Raw genomic sequence first — 16,765 nt, forward strand, 5'->3', positions numbered from 1 at the left:
ACACACACACACACACACACACAGAGACTTACATTTTAGATTTTATCTGTCTGTATGTGTGTATATTTGTGCATCGAGTTGAGCGACAAATATGATGCTATACAAAGCGTGACTTTAGTTGGCTCTGGTGTCATTTCCGGCTTAATTGAGCATGTAACAAGTGAAGCTTTTGCTTTTAGCATCACACATACGCACTGTATGCCAACGCCAATGCCTGGGACAGAGCTATGCAAACATAGGCAGCAGGTAGCATGCTGCTTGCAGCCTGCAGCTTCTGTCTCCAACCCGTTTGACTGCATTGCCAGAAACATGTGCGCTCTGTTATATGTTTTGTGTGAGTTTATGTTGGCTGCGTACATAACAAAAACATGCACAAGGCTGCCATAGACAGCATTTGGTTGCAAGTGCAACAAAGTGCCAAACTATATAAGCGGCTAATTGCAACCCAAAATTATGGGATTATTGGTATCAATGGCTTGCACTAATTCAGAAACTGTTATTCACTGACTGGGTTACAAAAGCTCACCAGAATCTCGAGCTGTGTTATGTATTCCCCGCTCTGATTCGATTCGTTTGATTCGTTGTTTTTTCTGTTTTCACCGCACGAAACGGAAATCAATCAATTTCCTGAGTAGACTTTGCAATTTAGATACTCTTCACGTTCAACTTTTGTATTTCTCAACAGTGGCGAATTACGGGGGCCACATAAAACATGAAAAGAAAATTTTAAAATAATAGTAATTGCCGTAGGGGCTGTTCAATATTTTCCATTTAATTTTAAATTCATCTTCAAATCCAATTTGAGAGTTTAATAAAATTGCTTATGGTGACTGCCAAAATGTTTCCATGACTATAACTTTGTCAAAAGTCATCCGATTTTGAAAAACCTTGGTTTTTTGATTATGTTCTGACCTCTAGATTAATGTTGCCTTTAAAATTGGAGGCGCGATTGTGGCTCAATTTTCGTATTAAAATTATACCCTCAAAAAGTGCTAAGGAACCTTTGAAGTCTGCTTTCCTATGAACGTATTCAGATCTTCTGTCATTACCCTGGGGATTCTCTTAACGCTGCCATAAAATATTTGCTTGTTTTGTCGAAATAAATAAAAATCTTAATAAATACAAAAAGTCCATCCACATGGCTATCGAAGCCATTGCCGAAATTGACAAGCTTTGAGCTGTTTCGAGCTACAAAGAGCAGCTGCCTCGTGCCCGGCATTCCCAATGGATTTTGCAGTTGCTCGTGCGTGTTGACAAGAATTTCAATTTGCAAACAATAAATTTTGAGCAGCCAGTGGCTCCTTGGAAAGTGAAGTGGAGTGGAGAGGAATAAAGTGCAGTCCATGGCAGCCGAGAAGCGGTCCACGGACTCTTTATTAAAGAATAAATATATTTATTTTTATTTATGCTGAGCTGCGAGTTGCAAGTGACAGTTTGGCAGCTTGGCAGTTGACAATGCCATTGATTTGAATGTACTTTGGCATAAGAATTTGATTTGTACAAGGCCCACATTTTAATATTGCATTACTCACTGTTAGCTTTAAGCTGATTATATGTCTGCTTTATAAGCGCTAGTCTCCGACCGGAAGTGCTGAACGAAAAAAGGAAATGAATCAATTTCCGTGAGCCAGACCATTAAAAAAACTACAAAGCACTAGAAGGCAAAACAAAGCAACTATAAAGTGTGCTATAAAAAATGGCGCCGGCAAAAACAGTGCAGGAGCACATTATTCTTCTGGTTTTTCTTCATGACAGCCACGGGCTGCAAATAACTCACTTGATTATGCAATTGCAATTAAAAAACAGATTCAGCATTCTGCCTGAAAAGTATATTATAGACTTTAACAGAAGATTATATACACCCAGCTAACAAGGTATACAAATTAAATGAAAATAGGCAGGCTCTCAAAAAAACTGGCAGTACAAACAAAATTAACTATATAGACAGCAGTCCTAAAACTCGAAAATATTATATTCATAGATCTGTATAAAAATGTCGATAATTATCAAAGGCGCTGGGTACATGGCGCTTATTTACGAGGGTTTCAATTCAGCTCTCGGAATGGTTGGGATGGTGTACTTTGCCTCACTCATGAAGGTAAGCAGTCAGTTTTTGCGACCAATTTATAAAGAGTTCCTTTAATACAGTACGATATGGTGGATGTCATGATATTGATTGGGGAAATGTTCAAGCTCATTTGCTTCGGCATCTTGGCGGTGGGCGTCATTAGCGTAAGTAGCAAAGTAAGCTCGTTACTGCAAATGGATATGGATTACAGATTCCAAATTACAGCGCTCAAAAATGTTGGTAAAACTTTGGCTACTGACGTCCTATGTTCAGATAAAATGGGACGCCGTTGGGCTAATGTTTCATAATATATATGAATTTTACTTCACTGAAAAGTACAACACCACTGAAGAATTCTTGGAGGATCTATCTCATATACATGGTTCAATACTTGGCCAAGTATTGTCACGAATCGGCATCATATTGCTTATCTATAGATACTATTTGCTGCTTAAAAAGGAGAAGGCACAGGTTGACCAGAAAGCAGCCGAGCAAAAAGCCAAGTAGTCAAAGGGTCTGATTAAAATGCTGAAGCAAGATTGTTTATTGTTCGAAAATATACATATGTAAAATTAATATAAAAAGTGCAACATGGGATTGCTGGATGTTGTTTGGTTTTCAGTCGATGATTGCCTTAAATTCCGGTAAATATTGTATATAACATATAGGAAACCAAATTCAATAGCTAGAAAGTCGTACGAGATTAGAATATGACGAATATGCCAGAAAACGGGGCATTAGCTGAAACTTGCCCATAGCTAAAAATGACATCAGAATATTGGTCAAGGCCTCAATGGAATCGCCAAAGAACAGTTCAAAGATCCACAAAAGTAAAAATACCACATCGAATATTAGTCCCCCAAGGCACCAGGAAAGCCAGACCAACAACAACTGTGGCATATGCTGCAAAATCCGTTCTTAGTATTTGGATGTGCCGCATTAGATATAAACCTAAACAACACGCACCAATATAATTCCGGTTACCATAAGCAAGGAAACTACAATCCACATATTCAATAGGAGCAGATAGATCCACAGCATCCAAGGGCTTACACGGTTGCCAAGGAATCCTGGCAATGTTTGAGGATTACTGAGGAGTTTGCTGGCTTGTCGCCCACTCACCTGTCACATATCCCTTCTCCAGCTGCTCCTGCTGCTGCTGCTGCTGCTGTAGTTGTGTTTGGCTTTTAACTACTGTCTGGATACCATTTCTTCGCCATAATATGCAAATAATCATCAACTCAAAGAACACAGCTCCAGTGATATCCACGCAACCGATGGCCAAGCCAAAGCCATTCAATGCGCTCACCATTTTTCCTCTTTACAGAAAGATTTGTTTCTATTTATTTGCTTCTTTTCTCCTCTTTTCTGACACAAATAACTTTAAGTAAAAAAGTCTAGAAAATATGTTCAGCCACACGACTGACTGCGCTGACTGCGTGCAAAATGAGCGCGAAAAAAGAAAATTATATTTGACATCAGGGAGGTCACACGGATTGAAGCTACGTACGTGTGTGTGTGTGTGTGTGTAGTTGTGTGTGCATACCCACCGCACGTATTTCATCAGGCTGACATTATATAAGTATACGTATGTGTATATGTAAATGTGCACACATTTTTTGCATAAATAGACAAAAGTATGCTGTCTGCCAGCAACGGGGCGACTTGCGGCTTAAGCTGCGAGTTCTGCGATGCTGTTTCCTGTTTCGTTTTGTTGCCTTGTTTTCACTGTTGTGCAAATTATCTTAAAAGGATTCTCTTTTCAGCACTGGCAAATGCGCGTGTGTGCATAGTAAATATTATAATTTTAAAGCGCTTGCCATCTCGATAACTGCAAGACACTTAAGTTGCTGCAAAGTAAATGAAGTTGACCATAAAAATATTCAGCAACGCCATCGAATATATTGAAATCGAATCTGGGGCACATTTATGAAAGTTGTAAACGGTTAATTGAATTTACTGCAGCGATCCTGGAAAGTAATTAACTAGTTTATTTAATTTTATTCTATTGTCCTTTAACACATATGTAAACATAAAAATATAACTTAATTCAATAAACAAATCTATTTTTTTTGCTGTTCTTCCGTTTTGCCTGATTTACTATATGATGAATTGATGGGACCACAGGTGTACAAGCTATTTGGACCTTTAGTTTGCAGGATGTTGCATTTATAGGATCGAGAACTTCTTTTTGGGGGCGCTGGATCTGTTTTTGTCTTTGGCTTTGGACTGGGCTTTGACTTTGGTTGCGACTGCGACTGCACTCGCTCTTGACATGTACACCGAGGCACTTGAAAGTTCTTCCCACAGGCATTGCATTTGGCAACCGCCAGATAGAATTGATATATGATGAATGCAAAAATGGTTTCCACAACTGAAAAAGAGAGCTTGATAAGCATTTTTCAATTTGAAAAGGGGCTTCTGCTCACTTAAGCCAATGCACAGTATTGAAAAGTTCTTAGCAACGCCAGACTGAAATGTGCTGTGGCTTAAAAATGCATACATAATCAGACAAATTTCCACAAAAATGCCAACGGATGAGAATATAAGCCAATATCGCACGAGTTCCGATTTCCGCTTTAAACAATAAACAGTTGATAGCAAACTTAAACATGATAAATGTAGGCAATAACTTACCTGATAGATGCCAAAGATCAGCACGATAATTAGACCCAACCAAAACAGACCAAAGCAGACCCCAAATATAGTTAGCCAGCTGAGCTGTGACACAGAATCTATTACATCTAATAACCAGTTTCCTACATTAAATTTGGCTTACATGATTGTGGATCTTGGTCAGACTGAACACAGCAAAGAGCACGCCGCATAGGAGATCAAAAACAGCGATGGCATAGGCACAATATAAAAGCGATTCCTGATTTACTCGCATGACGACATTTTCTAGTCTAACTGGAGTACTAGAAATGCTTGGCCTGCTTTAGAACGGAGTCGACATAAAGTTATGGGTCACTAAACTGGCTTCCTATGAAAATTCCGCTGCTGCTCCCTTAGAGCAGTCCTCTCCTCTCTCTTGTAAATGCGTCTGAGACGTTTGCGTTCTTTGCGTTGAGTGTCACTGCTGTTAGAGATGTCTTTGGTGTTTTTAGTGATGGAACCGCCTGAATATCTGCGCGATGTCAACGGTATCCACAGTTCGTGATCTATCATATCCAGATAGAAAATGTAGATTATATAAACAAACGTCATTTCCACAGCTATGAAGTGCTTTGATTAAGATTCGACTTTGTCAAGACTGGGCAAGAGACTCACCCAAGCCCACGAATGGTAAAATGGTAATCTTAACGCCCTCCCAATTGACTGATACGACCAGTGTCAGCCCATAAAGTAGTAAAATTGTATCCAGCATAATGCCTAAGCAGGTGAAAACCAACCAGTAGCGCACAAGGGTCAAGTGACGCCGACGAATCCCCAGTAGCAGCATCAAAATGATGCATATCCAAATGATGGAGAAAATCAAAGCTACCAGGGAGGTCCAGTGACTCTGCACAGTTCGTAGCACTTAGTTGAATAAGCTCCCAACTGAAGCAACATGACTTACGTGTTCTGCATATAGTGTGGCCGAGACGCTGGCAAAGAGTATGGCGGACACAAGATCCAGTATCGCAATCGCATAGCTGCAAATTACCAAATATCCATCAGAGGAGCCGTCCATTCTCATCTAGCAAACATTTCAGCAATATTTGAAACGTAGGTCGAAATTGTGCACTAAATCAATGCTGTAATGATGATAAGCACGTAGTTTCAATAGAGCACACTGCGGGAATGAGGCTACTGCTGTTATTCCTGTTGTTGTTGTTGCTGCCAACGTTGCCTGCTGCTTGTTAATCAATGCCATTTGATTGCCAAGCGCTATGGCATTGCCACAGTGGTAACAGTGCCATTATAAATACAAGAAATATAGCTTGTGATTAAAAACAAAAGCCCATTTCGCTTGTTTGTTGATGGGCACTATATGCAATATGCCATAAAACAAATACAAAGTATTTAAGGCACATGTTTGATAAGAACAGACCACTGTGCATTTGCTGTGCGACAAGTCTGTTGGCCATCTTTCATTTACGGCGTTTGTTTTGTCAGCTGCCTCATAGCCGTTTGGCGATTAGATTTTGCCCCATTGACAACGTGACTCTGCCAAGTCAAAGTTCGTGATGGCCGAGGCAAAACAAAAAAAGAATAAACACAAACGGAATAGGAAAACTATCTAACTCAATTATTATTATTGTTTGTGCTAGTAGATTCGAATTGATTTTGGCATTGACGTTAGCCAGCGAATTGAAATGGGCAGTAAATGCCAATCGAAATCTATTAATTCTATAGACACACAAAACTACATGGTACTTCATTGTTATTTTGTATTTAACACTTATGCATGTCATATGTATGCAAGTGAGTAACTTATAATATCAAATATATATTGAGCATGTTGTACTGCCTTCTTTTAAAAGCTAATAATCCGTGTTCTTTACAATAACGAAGCTGGGGCAGCTTTCTTTGACTCAGTCGCTTTCTTCTTTTGGATTTTTGAAAGATTGGTCATGTGACACTGGTCTTTGTGATCTGGAAGTATAGAACAAGAAATAAATATATGTTGTTTGAGTCTTATCAGCTTTTATAAGTACTCTTTGGACTTCCGCACATTTGAACGTCTTGAAGGCTGCTCAAATTGGTTAATTGAAATATTTGAGATTGTTTTCTCCACAGGATTCTCAGCAATACTACCTATCTCCAAGTAGTATTTGTAGACAATATAAATGCAGAGCCATTCAACAACTGAAAATAAAAGGGCTTATAAAGGGGAAAAATCATATTTTAAATTAAGATTTCTAGCCACCAATGCCCAAATAGAGAAGGGTAAAATGTACAATTCCTCTCCATGCTATAGATTCGGAAGTTGAAATGGTCCATATAAAAAATAGTATGTCCACAACAATGCCAATTACCGAAAAGATCAACCAACAGGAAATTAACCAAAGACGACGCTGCAACACAATTAAAAATGTATCGATACGAACTTTATAAACTCGTCATATACACACAAACCTTCCAAAGGCCCACAATAAGCAATACAACCATCAAAACCCAAAAAATCGATCCGAGAAACGCTAGTGCTGAGTATAATTGCACCTGGAGATCAAGTTATCAGTATCAATAGTATCAATAAGTATCAATAACACAGACACTTATTACCAATAAACTGGTCGATTGAAATAAAAAGTATGAGGACTGAATCATATCGAACATGGCTATAAAATAACAGAGTTTACCAATGACATTGGAACACTGAAGTTCATTCATCTTGATATCCGTTGATGTAAGAGATAATGTATAGAAATGTTGATTTTAGACTTATGTATATTCAAAATATATTTATTGTGGGTAGGACTCGTAGCCTACTATGACAAAAATAAATTGATAATATATTTTTGACACTCAAAGTACTAAAAGCGAATACCAATTATTTTTTTCCTTGTTTTTTCTTATTTTTCTTGTCGGACTTCGTACTGCTTTTATTGCTCTTATTCTTGCTTTTATCTATGAACGACGAATATGTATTTTTTCTCAAATGTATAACATCTACATACCCGCTTTGCAAGCCTTTGCATCCACCTTCTTTTTCCTTTTTTTTCTCTGGTCACTTTTATCGGGCACGTCCACAAGTCGACATGGATCCATTCTTATATAGAAACAATGTACAATATATATACAAAGGCTTTCAATAACTGAAATAAGTAAGGCTTGAGATAAAAATGCATAATGGAAAAGTGCCACAATCTCACAAATTCCGACAAAAATAATTGTAAACCGTTGTAAGCGATCCCAATTGACTTTTATAGAAGACGCAATTCCCCATATTAAGAATCCTATGTCCGTAATAAAGCCACCTATTGAGAAGACAAGCCAAGCCTTAACTAACAAGGGACGTCGCTATTTAAAGTAAACGTTATTATTGATTCCGTTCGTTTAACTGAACTTTAATAAACTAATTTCTACGAACCTTCCACAGACCCACAATTAGCAGTATGACAATCAGCACCCAAAATATTGTACCTAATACCGCCAAGGTTGAGTATATATCGAACTGCTTATTGGATTAACTTAGAGGCAGCATAGATTTATCAAATATCACACTTACTTACTCTCAAGACCAGCGAAATGGTCGCTTGTATCACAAAATAAAGCGCATGCGCCAAATCGAATATACCAATGGCGAAACAGATTTTCAATAAATGTTTACGAAGGAAGTATGCAATTGCCGATTTGCCTTTTATTTTGCCTGATGTTGACTTACCTCCACACATTATGGAATTTACATATTTGTCATAAGTGTGAGTGCTTTAACAAAGCAATTGAAAATTGTTTTCTACAAAAATAAAGAACTTAAATACTGAAGATCTCTAAGATTTCTAACCGCTCTATTGTTTTGTTATTTGGTCCATAAGATTTCGATAGTCCTATACAAATTATGATAATTATCTCACATATAATCCAGATGTTGCATCTTGCTTCTAAAGCAAAAGCAATAAGAATATTAATCTCGGCAAAATTTAAAAGTTTAATAGGTGTTAACACAGCGGTTCAACGGTCTTGTAATGTACACTTAATGTAATGTTAATTAACATAGCGATAACATCTGTTTGTGCAGTGATGTGGCAACGCTTTTTGATGGTAGCGTACTGCAGCAATCTTACAGCGCTAAACAGTGCTGACGTGCATACAAATATCTTTAAATTTAAACTGCATTTATAAACAAAAACATGCCTATCATTGTCAAAACGTAAGTAACAACATAAAGCCGTAAAGCTATCGCAAAATATTTCTTGCTCGTAGGAATAGCTCAAGTAAAAGTACTTTGCAACATTTGGTAATTTTTGTCATTATTCGCGCCTTTTTCGCCGCTGTTTTGAGTTACCCAACACTGTGCAAACATATGTTTTAGTCATGAAATAAAGTTTAGTCGGGATACAATTTCATGATGGGTCCGCCAAAGAAGTCGAAAAAAGACCGCAATGCGGGCGATAAATTTGGTAAGCATTAGCCCCACCCGAGAGTAACCAGAGAGCCTGGTAAAATTGCAACGAATTCACACAGTTAAGAAGCGACGCGCTGAGGATGAGGCGTACACCCAGCTGGTGGACGACAATGACAGCATGGACAATGCCAGTGAATCGGACGGAGTGCCGGGCGCCGCATCGAAGAACGCAGAAACCAACGACGAGAACATCAACACAGATGAGTACGGCGCCAAGGATTATCGGTCTCAGATGCAACTACGACCGGATCACGCCAATCGACCACTGTGGGTGGCACCCAACGGTCATGTATTTCTCGAATCCTTCTCGCCGGTCTACAAGCATGCGCACGACTTTCTCATTGCCATCTCGGAGCCGGTCTGTCGGCCCGAACACATACATGAGTACAAACTGACCGCTTACAGTTTGTATGCGGCTGTTTCCGTCGGTCTGCAAACCCACGACATTGTGGAGTATCTGAAACGCTTGAGCAAGACGAGCATTCCAGAAGGCATCTTAGAGTTCATACGCCTTTGTACGCTGTCGTACGGCAAGGTGAAGCTCGTACTGAAGCACAATAAATACTTTATTGAGTCACCGCATCCGGAGGTGCTGCAGAAACTGCTTAAGGATCCGGTCATACAGAAGTGCCGACTCATCCGCAGCGAGGGCGAGGGCTTCATACAGGGCACCGTGGACAGTAAGGCCATTACACAATTCGGCACCAAGTTGCCCACAGTGGTTGACAAGCCAGCTGAGGAATCACCCAGCACCTCGACAGCAGGAGGTGCTACGCCAGCGGAGGGTGCCGCTGCTGTTGTTGCTGTGCCCGATGACATAACCGACTTCTATGAAAAGATTGACAAGGAAGAGGAGGATGAGGACGAAGCTAACCTGAAAACGGTATCCTTCGAGGTGGCACAGGAGAAGATTGAAGTAATACAGAAACGTTGCATTGAGATCGAGCATCCGCTGCTGGCAGAGTATGATTTCCGCAACGATACCAACAATCCGGATATTAACATTGACCTGAAACCAGCTGCTGTGCTACGACCCTATCAGGAGAAGAGTCTGCGCAAAATGTTTGGCAATGGACGCGCACGTTCCGGTGTCATTGTCCTGCCCTGCGGAGCTGGTAAATCCCTGGTGGGTGTCACCGCCTGTTGTACGGTGCGAAAGCGCGCCTTGGTGCTGTGCAACAGCGGCGTCTCCGTGGAACAGTGGAAGCAACAGTTCAAAATGTGGTCCACAGCGGATGACAGCATGATTTGTCGCTTCACATCGGAGGCAAAGGATAAGCCCATGGGCTGCGGCATACTGGTGACCACGTATTCCATGATAACGCACACACAGAAACGTTCGTGGGAGGCGGAACAAACGATGCGCTGGCTGCAGGAACAGGAATGGGGCATCATGGTGCTGGATGAGGTGCACACCATACCCGCCAAGATGTTCCGTCGTGTCCTTACCATTGTGCAGTCCCATTGCAAGCTTGGCTTGACGGCCACTTTGCTGCGCGAGGATGACAAAATTGCCGATCTTAATTTCCTAATTGGTCCCAAGCTGTACGAGGCAAACTGGCTGGAGCTGCAGAAGAAGGGCTTCATTGCGCGCGTCCAGTGTGCGGAGGTGTGGTGTCCCATGTCGCCGGAGTTCTATCGCGAGTATCTGACCACCAAAACATCCAAGAAGATGCTCCTCTACGTGATGAACCCCTCAAAGTTTCGCAGCTGCCAGTTCCTCATCAAATACCATGAGCAGCGTGGAGACAAGACAATCGTCTTCTCCGACAATGTGTTTGCCCTGAAGCACTATGCCATCAAGATGAACAAGCCCTTCATCTATGGACCCACATCGCAAAATGAGCGCATACAAATTCTACAGAATTTTAAATTCAATGCCAAGGTAAGTAAATATTAATTTTTAACGCAGAACTTTGCAGTCACATTGCACTTCCTCTTTGCCGCAGGTCAACACCATCTTCGTGTCCAAAGTGGCTGACACCAGTTTTGATTTGCCCGAGGCGAATGTGCTCATTCAGATATCGTCGCATGGCGGTTCACGTCGACAGGAGGCACAGCGTTTGGGTCGTATTCTGCGCGCCAAAAAGGGTGCCATTGCCGAGGAATACAATGCCTTCTTTTATACGCTCGTCTCGCAGGACACCATGGAGATGAGCTATTCACGCAAGCGTCAGCGTTTTCTTGTGAATCAGGGCTATAGCTATAAGGTGATTACACATCTCAAGGGAATGGACACTGAATCGGATCTATTTTACGGCACACAAGAGGAGCAGGGTCAACTGTTGCAACTGGTGTTGTCCGCCTCCGATTTGGACTGCGAGGATGAGAAAGTGCCTGGCGAGCCGGGCTATCGTCCAAACGGCCCTGGCACCACTAAACGTATGGGCGGGCTCAGCTCGATGTCTGGCGGCGATGACGCCATTTACTATGAGCATCGACGCAAGAATATCGGCAGCGTTCATCCATTGTTTAAGAAATTTAGAGGATAAGTGAAATAGTTCGCAGCTCAATAAAACTAACTCACTCAATTAATGTTGTTTTACTGTTCACATAATGTAGATCACTTTTCAATTATCTGATATCTGATTGTTCTTATATCATTGCAGGCGTAGCACAGGTCCGGACGATTGGGCCATCATTGAGCTGCAGGGTGATCTGGAGGTGCGCAGCAATCAGAGCATGCACGATCAGTTCATAGGTGATCTCTACTACAACAAATATGGACAGCCCGTAAGTCTTTGTAGTCAAGCAAAAGCCTGCCAATAAATCATGTGATAAAATTGATTTCAGATACTCATCATAGGCCATCACATACTGCAAGGTCGGGAACAGAAGCTGGACAAACCGTTTGCAGTGCTCGAGAAGTCCAAGACAAACGAGGGAGAGCAGCTGCTGAATGTAACGAATGCCACGCTGGATGCAAGTGCGTTGAATGCCACAGCAGCAGCTGAACACACTGTGCTGGATGAAACCGTGGCGCTGGAACACAAGAGTCGCCAGCGAACCGAGTATACAGTGAGAGCCATCTGCACCAAGAAGTTAATCTTCAAGTCGCGACCCAAGCCAATCATAGCCAATGTGGCAAAAACAGTTTAGTTGATTGATATTTATATGATTGATATTTAATTGAATGCATAGTAGTTTTTAAAGTAAATGTAAGCAGATTAAACGATTTCCATTTCACGCTCGATGCCAACAAATTTAAGTTGCTCGGTGGGCCCGTATCTGTAGTCAAAAAAGAGTTCCTCACCCGGCTGAATGGCGCGCTTGGCAAAGATCCCAATGCGATGATCACCGGTGACCATCATGACCTTTGCATAGCAATTGGGATTGATTGAATGATTGGCAAATCGAATTTTGTTGCCCTTCCGTGTGGCATCCACAACAAAATCGTTATTCAAATTAAACAGAAATGAGCACATGTATTTGTCATACACTTTGCCACGGCGATCGGCCTCATCCTGCGATATGATCTCGCCACAGTACTCGGATATGAATTCATTTTTCTGGGCGCCCTCCTTCAGAAAAATGCCCCAACCAGCAATGTCGGAAGGTGCCATCAGCAAATGTTTATCTGCAAAAGCAAAGTTACAGCACAGAATTTAAAGAATTCGATGATGATCAACTTACGCAATCCACGCTGAACGCACACATTCTTGCAAGTGATTTTGGTCAGCTTGAATTGATCGGCACCACAAGCCTGACACAAATCCGGGTCACACTCTCTGACAGCCAAATAGCAAGGGCATTGCTTGGTGTTGCACTGCGCCTTGCAGCGACAGCCAGGGAATCGGTTCTGGCAATCGCTGCTGCAGTTGCAGAACTTCTCGCAAAAGTTCTGGGTCTGTATGCACGAGCAGTTCTCGTCGCAGGGACCGGCGTGATCGCAGGGAGTATAGTTGCACACATGATTCGAGGACGAGTCCTTTTTCAACTGGATTTTGCGGCAATGCAGCGACCACAGACGTTGCTTCTTCTTCTTTTTGCGCGGCGGAGTAAAGTCCTGACGCAAGTCCTCAAAACTGAACTCGGCTGCCTCCTTCTGCGCAAACTCGTACACCTGGCGGCAGGTCTTTGTCAGCATATTGTGCGCCACAGCACAATAGTTCTTCAGATACACCTTGTGCAGCACCCGGAAGAGCGCTTGATCGGCACCAGTCCACACGCACTGCGTGCTGGTAATGTTCATCATGCCAGCTGCATCAGAGGGAGAGACAGTATTAAAACAGTTAACATCGATTGAAATTTCAATTTTGTTTTACCCATAATGGAGTTAATCTCAGCGCTGTTGACCGCTATGCCATTATCCTTGCCAATTTCGGGATTGAAATCCTTGTTGCTGAACTGGCTGTTGCTATCATTACTGTCCTCTGAGCTGGCCTCGTTGCAAGAGTCAATCGGCGGCGTTTTGCTATCGGCTGCCAGCTTTTCCTTCATGCCATCCTGTTAGCAAAATAAAAATAATCTCTTGATTATTCAGTTAAGTGGCAGTTGGCAACTTACAATCAACATGTAACAGGAGTTGCTGCAGGGTTCCACAAAGGTCTTCAATTCGGGATAGCGTCGCTTCTGCAGATTGGGACCAGCATGTCCCTGCAAACCTGTTAACCGAAAATGCAAAAACAATTTTAGTACTGGATTTCATGTAGAACTAAAGAAGACGGCATGACTATGAGACGCTTAGGGTTAGAACATGAATCAGATACGTTAACTTAACGAAGGATGCAACAATGTTTAAGGCAAAAGCCGCACGAAATGAGGCGAGAGACACCAATAAAATTTTGACGCAAGACATATTTTTTTTTTTTGCCAATTTCCACAGACATAATACATATACATTTATATATAAAGGATAGATAGTAGATGATGATGTGGAGCAAGGCGACGTTTTGGGCCTAGGCGGCATGAGTGTGTGTGCGTGTGGTTATCGAAAACAACAACTACAACAACGACTCACCCTGTACATGGTGACCTAAATTGCAGTTATATTTTTTGTATACAAGTTTTTTAAGGTTTTTTTTTTTTTTTTGGTGGACAAAAGAAATGTTTTGCAACAATTTTTGTTTGTTTTCCAAATAAAGAGAAAAAGCAAAAACAAAAAGTTATTAAGAGGATACTCAGCTGTGTGGGCAGAGCGGAAACATGTTACTTACGATGAAGGAAACAATCATATTTGAAGCAGCGACGACAGAACAACGTGTGAAATGAGTGCATCGTGCGCTCCCTGGAAACACTCTCCGCCTTGGTGCCATCGATGTTGGGCGTGCACTCCTGCGGTCGCTCCGGATCCTGATGCTCGGTGAGCTCAATGTACCTGAATGCAATGAAATGGAAAATGTTTAACACACAATTCCAAGGATTCACACACACACAAGCAGAACACACTTTTCCTTTAGCTCCTGGGCGGTGCCCTTGTCCGGAAAATTGGCGCTAATTGCCTGGAATATAATTGGTGCCGGAAACGGTAGTTTCTCTTTCGTTTCCTCCACTTTGGGCTGTGTTTCTGTTGCAGCAGACACATCCACATCCTTCTTGTCCTCCACATCCTTGTCCTCGACATCCTTATTGTTATCATCAGCTGCCACAGTAGCAGAAGCAGCAGCAGAGGAGGCAGCTGAAGAAGTTGTTGGCGTTGTCTCCACCTCTGCTGGTGGCTCCTTTTTCTCCTCTTCCTCCAATGTCTTGCATGTTATAGTCTCTGTTTTGATTGTGGGACTGGTCACAGTTTCCTCCAATTCCTTGCTATGCGAACGCATCAGCGCATGCACCAACTCCACAAATATGGCATCGTCCATGAACGATGGATCCTTGTCGCCGTGCACTTTGCCGTCGTAGTTCTTTATGAGCTCCTCGATGAACTTGCCATCCTTATCGAGCACCTCATCACCCATATACGGTATGTTATGCAACACCGTCTCATCCTCGACCATGAAGTTCTGCTGAGTGGGCGCCCATGTGTACATTGTGGGTATGGGAGTGACAGCGTTGATCACACAAATGGGCACTCGCTGCGGCCCACTGTTGCCCCCATTATAGTTGGTTACCTCGGCGCGCTTCACACAGTCCACGTGCGGTGGATCGTAGGGTTTTGCTTGCCACACTTTGGACTCGCAGTACAAGTCCTGCACATTGTGGTTGTGTTCGTCCCTGCAACAAAAATGGAATGAGCGCGAATGCAATAAACGCGACGCCAAGTTGCACGTTTTATTAGCGCTGACTGCTTACCAGTTTTTAATCCATGCCTCCTTGATTTCATCGGCACGTTTGTAGCGCTTTTGCTGACGGATTTTCATGTACTCCAACTTGACCACGCGTTTCCATTCCTTGCTACTCATAATTTTTTTGTTCACTTTGTTGCAGCAATTATTTCTGGCGGACTCTGTGAGTGTTTGCAAGCGCAATTAGATAGTAGTAAATAGTGTTGCAATATGACACAGATATAGTGTTAGTAAGCTTTGAAAAAGTCAAACAGCTGCGCTTGTTTACACCGTTGCCACTTGTGGCATAAATGCAGAAAAAAAACAAGCCTACTCAAATTATACCTATTTCCTTTTTTTTTTGGTAATTCCTGATTAAAATAAACTATTTCAATTGGCAGTGGGGTTATTTATTCCCGCTTATTAAATTATAGTGTATTTCGAAGGAAGTTCAGAAGGGCTGCTTCGACCGGTTTGGTATTTTTTTAGGTATAAATATTTGACAATATTTAGGAACAATTTTCACACAAAAACAAATCAAATGTGAAATCTTATCAAAAAAAGGAATTCATTACACGAATAAACTGGACAATTTCAAACACTTACAGACAGCCACGAGCATCGAAGAACTTGGCGCGATGTCACAATCAGATTGCGAGGATTTGAAGGCATTTGAGAGACGCCTCACCGAAGTGGTATCATCCTACAGGCCATCCACGTTCCGCTGGCGATGTAAGATTGCACTTATTTCTCGCCCAAAACATTATTAAATGAAAAACGTTTCTTTTAGTGATACTATCTGCTTTGTCCGTCTGTACGGCAATTAGCGCCTGGTACTGGCTGAAAGATCCACGCACAACGGTTGTGCCGCTGACAGAATCACTATGGATCCACCCCGTGTTTACTGTGGCTACCGTCACATTGATAGTGCTCTTCATTTTGGGCATACAAAAACTGGTGGTGGCTCCACAGATAATTACGTCACGCACACGAAATGTTTTAACGGACTTCGCTCTGGACCTGGAGCCGCACACCGGCAAACTGATACTGAAGCCGCGACAAAGTAACAACAACGGCAACAATACATAAAGCTTTAGGAGGGGACACCGATTTAGTTGTGGCTTGCCCTATTAATATAAACAATGACTATGATGCACACTTCCAAGATAGTGGCTTAACCGCATCCAAAAACACTAGTTTAATACATACTACAAAAATAAATATTTAAGTTTATTTTGGTTAAATTATATTTGATAACTCCAAACTGTACAAATTAATTATTTGTGTTCGTTTTTATTTGTTTATTAATGACGTTGTTAATTTCTGCTGCCCAAGCAATAGTTTAATAAATGACGTTCTCTTTGAGTCTTGTCCATTGGAATTTCTGCAATAGCCTGAGTCTACTTGGGCTATAACTGCTTATTAACTTGGTTCTACGGACGAGTA

The 16,765-nt window shown here is 41.8% G+C and overlaps 10 protein-coding genes across 12 annotated transcripts; 4 read left to right on the forward strand and 6 right to left on the reverse strand.

The window, feature by feature from the left end:
- Positions 1-1,972: 1,972 nt before the first annotated feature.
- LOC116805963 lies at positions 1,973-2,680 on the forward strand. Its single transcript, XM_032741344.2, has 3 exons — positions 1,973-2,098; positions 2,149-2,232; positions 2,294-2,680. Exons 1-3 carry the CDS (start codon positions 1,994-1,996, stop codon positions 2,573-2,575), a joined length of 471 nt encoding a protein of 156 aa, XP_032597235.1. The 5' UTR covers positions 1,973-1,993; the 3' UTR covers positions 2,576-2,680.
- A 3-nt stretch (positions 2,681-2,683) lies between these two features.
- Positions 2,684-3,421, reverse strand: LOC6558897. The gene is made up of 3 exons (XM_001984543.2): positions 3,191-3,421; positions 3,035-3,138; positions 2,684-2,971 (listed from the first exon to the last, which is right to left on the reverse strand). Exons 1-3 carry the CDS (start codon positions 3,378-3,380, stop codon positions 2,747-2,749), a joined length of 519 nt encoding a protein of 172 aa, XP_001984579.2. The 5' UTR covers positions 3,381-3,421; the 3' UTR covers positions 2,684-2,746.
- A 632-nt stretch (positions 3,422-4,053) lies between these two features.
- Positions 4,054-4,985, reverse strand: LOC116805881. Its single transcript, XM_032740910.2, has 4 exons — positions 4,848-4,985; positions 4,706-4,789; positions 4,498-4,645; positions 4,054-4,442 (listed from the first exon to the last, which is right to left on the reverse strand). The coding sequence occupies exons 1-4, from the start codon at positions 4,956-4,958 to the stop codon at positions 4,132-4,134; spliced, it is 654 nt and encodes a 217-aa protein (XP_032596801.1). The 5' UTR covers positions 4,959-4,985; the 3' UTR covers positions 4,054-4,131.
- A 53-nt stretch (positions 4,986-5,038) lies between these two features.
- On the reverse strand, positions 5,039-5,782 carry LOC6557779. Its single transcript, XM_001984542.3, has 3 exons — positions 5,628-5,782; positions 5,339-5,570; positions 5,039-5,283 (listed from the first exon to the last, which is right to left on the reverse strand). Exons 1-3 carry the CDS (start codon positions 5,745-5,747, stop codon positions 5,039-5,041), a joined length of 597 nt encoding a protein of 198 aa, XP_001984578.2. The 5' UTR covers positions 5,748-5,782.
- A 645-nt stretch (positions 5,783-6,427) lies between these two features.
- Positions 6,428-7,376, reverse strand: LOC116806476. Its single transcript, XM_043215515.1, has 6 exons — positions 7,354-7,376; positions 7,268-7,283; positions 7,130-7,213; positions 6,921-7,068; positions 6,709-6,859; positions 6,428-6,646 (listed from the first exon to the last, which is right to left on the reverse strand). The coding sequence occupies exons 3-6, from the start codon at positions 7,160-7,162 to the stop codon at positions 6,586-6,588; spliced, it is 393 nt and encodes a 130-aa protein (XP_043071450.1). The 5' UTR covers positions 7,163-7,213; positions 7,268-7,283; positions 7,354-7,376; the 3' UTR covers positions 6,428-6,585.
- Positions 7,377-7,469: 93 nt separating this feature from the next.
- LOC116806455 lies at positions 7,470-8,418 on the reverse strand. The gene is made up of 5 exons (XM_032742770.1): positions 8,227-8,418; positions 8,085-8,168; positions 7,867-8,014; positions 7,672-7,809; positions 7,470-7,621 (listed from the first exon to the last, which is right to left on the reverse strand). The coding sequence occupies exons 1-5, from the start codon at positions 8,386-8,388 to the stop codon at positions 7,545-7,547; spliced, it is 609 nt and encodes a 202-aa protein (XP_032598661.1). The 5' UTR covers positions 8,389-8,418; the 3' UTR covers positions 7,470-7,544.
- Positions 8,419-8,770: 352 nt separating this feature from the next.
- On the forward strand, positions 8,771-12,312 carry LOC6558117 (chromosome transmission fidelity protein 8 homolog). The gene is made up of 3 exons (XM_001984540.2): positions 8,771-8,864; positions 11,729-11,852; positions 11,913-12,312. The coding sequence occupies exons 1-3, from the start codon at positions 8,845-8,847 to the stop codon at positions 12,216-12,218; spliced, it is 450 nt and encodes a 149-aa protein (XP_001984576.2). The 5' UTR covers positions 8,771-8,844; the 3' UTR covers positions 12,219-12,312.
- Positions 8,859-11,650, forward strand: LOC6557969 (general transcription and DNA repair factor IIH helicase subunit XPB). Its single transcript, XM_001984541.3, has 3 exons — positions 8,859-9,114; positions 9,179-11,004; positions 11,069-11,650. Exons 1-3 carry the CDS (start codon positions 9,060-9,062, stop codon positions 11,609-11,611), a joined length of 2,424 nt encoding a protein of 807 aa, XP_001984577.2. The 5' UTR covers positions 8,859-9,059; the 3' UTR covers positions 11,612-11,650.
- On the reverse strand, positions 12,223-15,515 carry LOC6558285 (histone-lysine N-methyltransferase E(z)). Of its 2 annotated transcripts, XM_032743490.2 has the most exons (8): positions 15,348-15,515; positions 14,508-15,269; positions 14,276-14,436; positions 14,080-14,094; positions 13,626-13,723; positions 13,385-13,565; positions 12,753-13,319; positions 12,223-12,696 (listed from the first exon to the last, which is right to left on the reverse strand). In XM_032743490.2, the coding sequence occupies exons 1-8, from the start codon at positions 15,455-15,457 to the stop codon at positions 12,287-12,289; spliced, it is 2,304 nt and encodes a 767-aa protein (XP_032599381.1). In that variant the 5' UTR covers positions 15,458-15,515; the 3' UTR covers positions 12,223-12,286. The 2 variants fall into 2 exon arrangements, with proteins under 2 accessions (XP_032599381.1, XP_001984575.1); XM_001984539.3 differs by lacking the exon at positions 14,080-14,094.
- A 246-nt stretch (positions 15,516-15,761) lies between these two features.
- LOC6558337 (nuclear envelope phosphatase-regulatory subunit 1 homolog) lies at positions 15,762-16,568 on the forward strand. 2 transcript variants are annotated; one of them, XM_032743491.1, is made up of 3 exons: positions 15,762-15,808; positions 15,928-16,051; positions 16,110-16,568. In XM_032743491.1, exons 2-3 carry the CDS (start codon positions 15,958-15,960, stop codon positions 16,406-16,408), a joined length of 393 nt encoding a protein of 130 aa, XP_032599382.1. In that variant the 5' UTR covers positions 15,762-15,808; positions 15,928-15,957; the 3' UTR covers positions 16,409-16,568. The 2 variants fall into 2 exon arrangements, with proteins under 2 accessions (XP_032599382.1, XP_001984574.1); XM_001984538.2 differs by lacking the exon at positions 15,762-15,808 and having other exon boundaries at positions 15,824-16,051.
- Positions 16,569-16,765: the final 197 nt, after the last annotated feature.

This window comes from Drosophila grimshawi, unplaced genomic scaffold (genome assembly GCF_018153295.1).
Source record: "Drosophila grimshawi isolate 15287-2541.00 unplaced genomic scaffold, ASM1815329v1 contig_44, whole genome shotgun sequence".
Lineage (NCBI taxonomy): Eukaryota > Metazoa > Arthropoda > Insecta > Diptera > Drosophilidae > Drosophila > Drosophila grimshawi.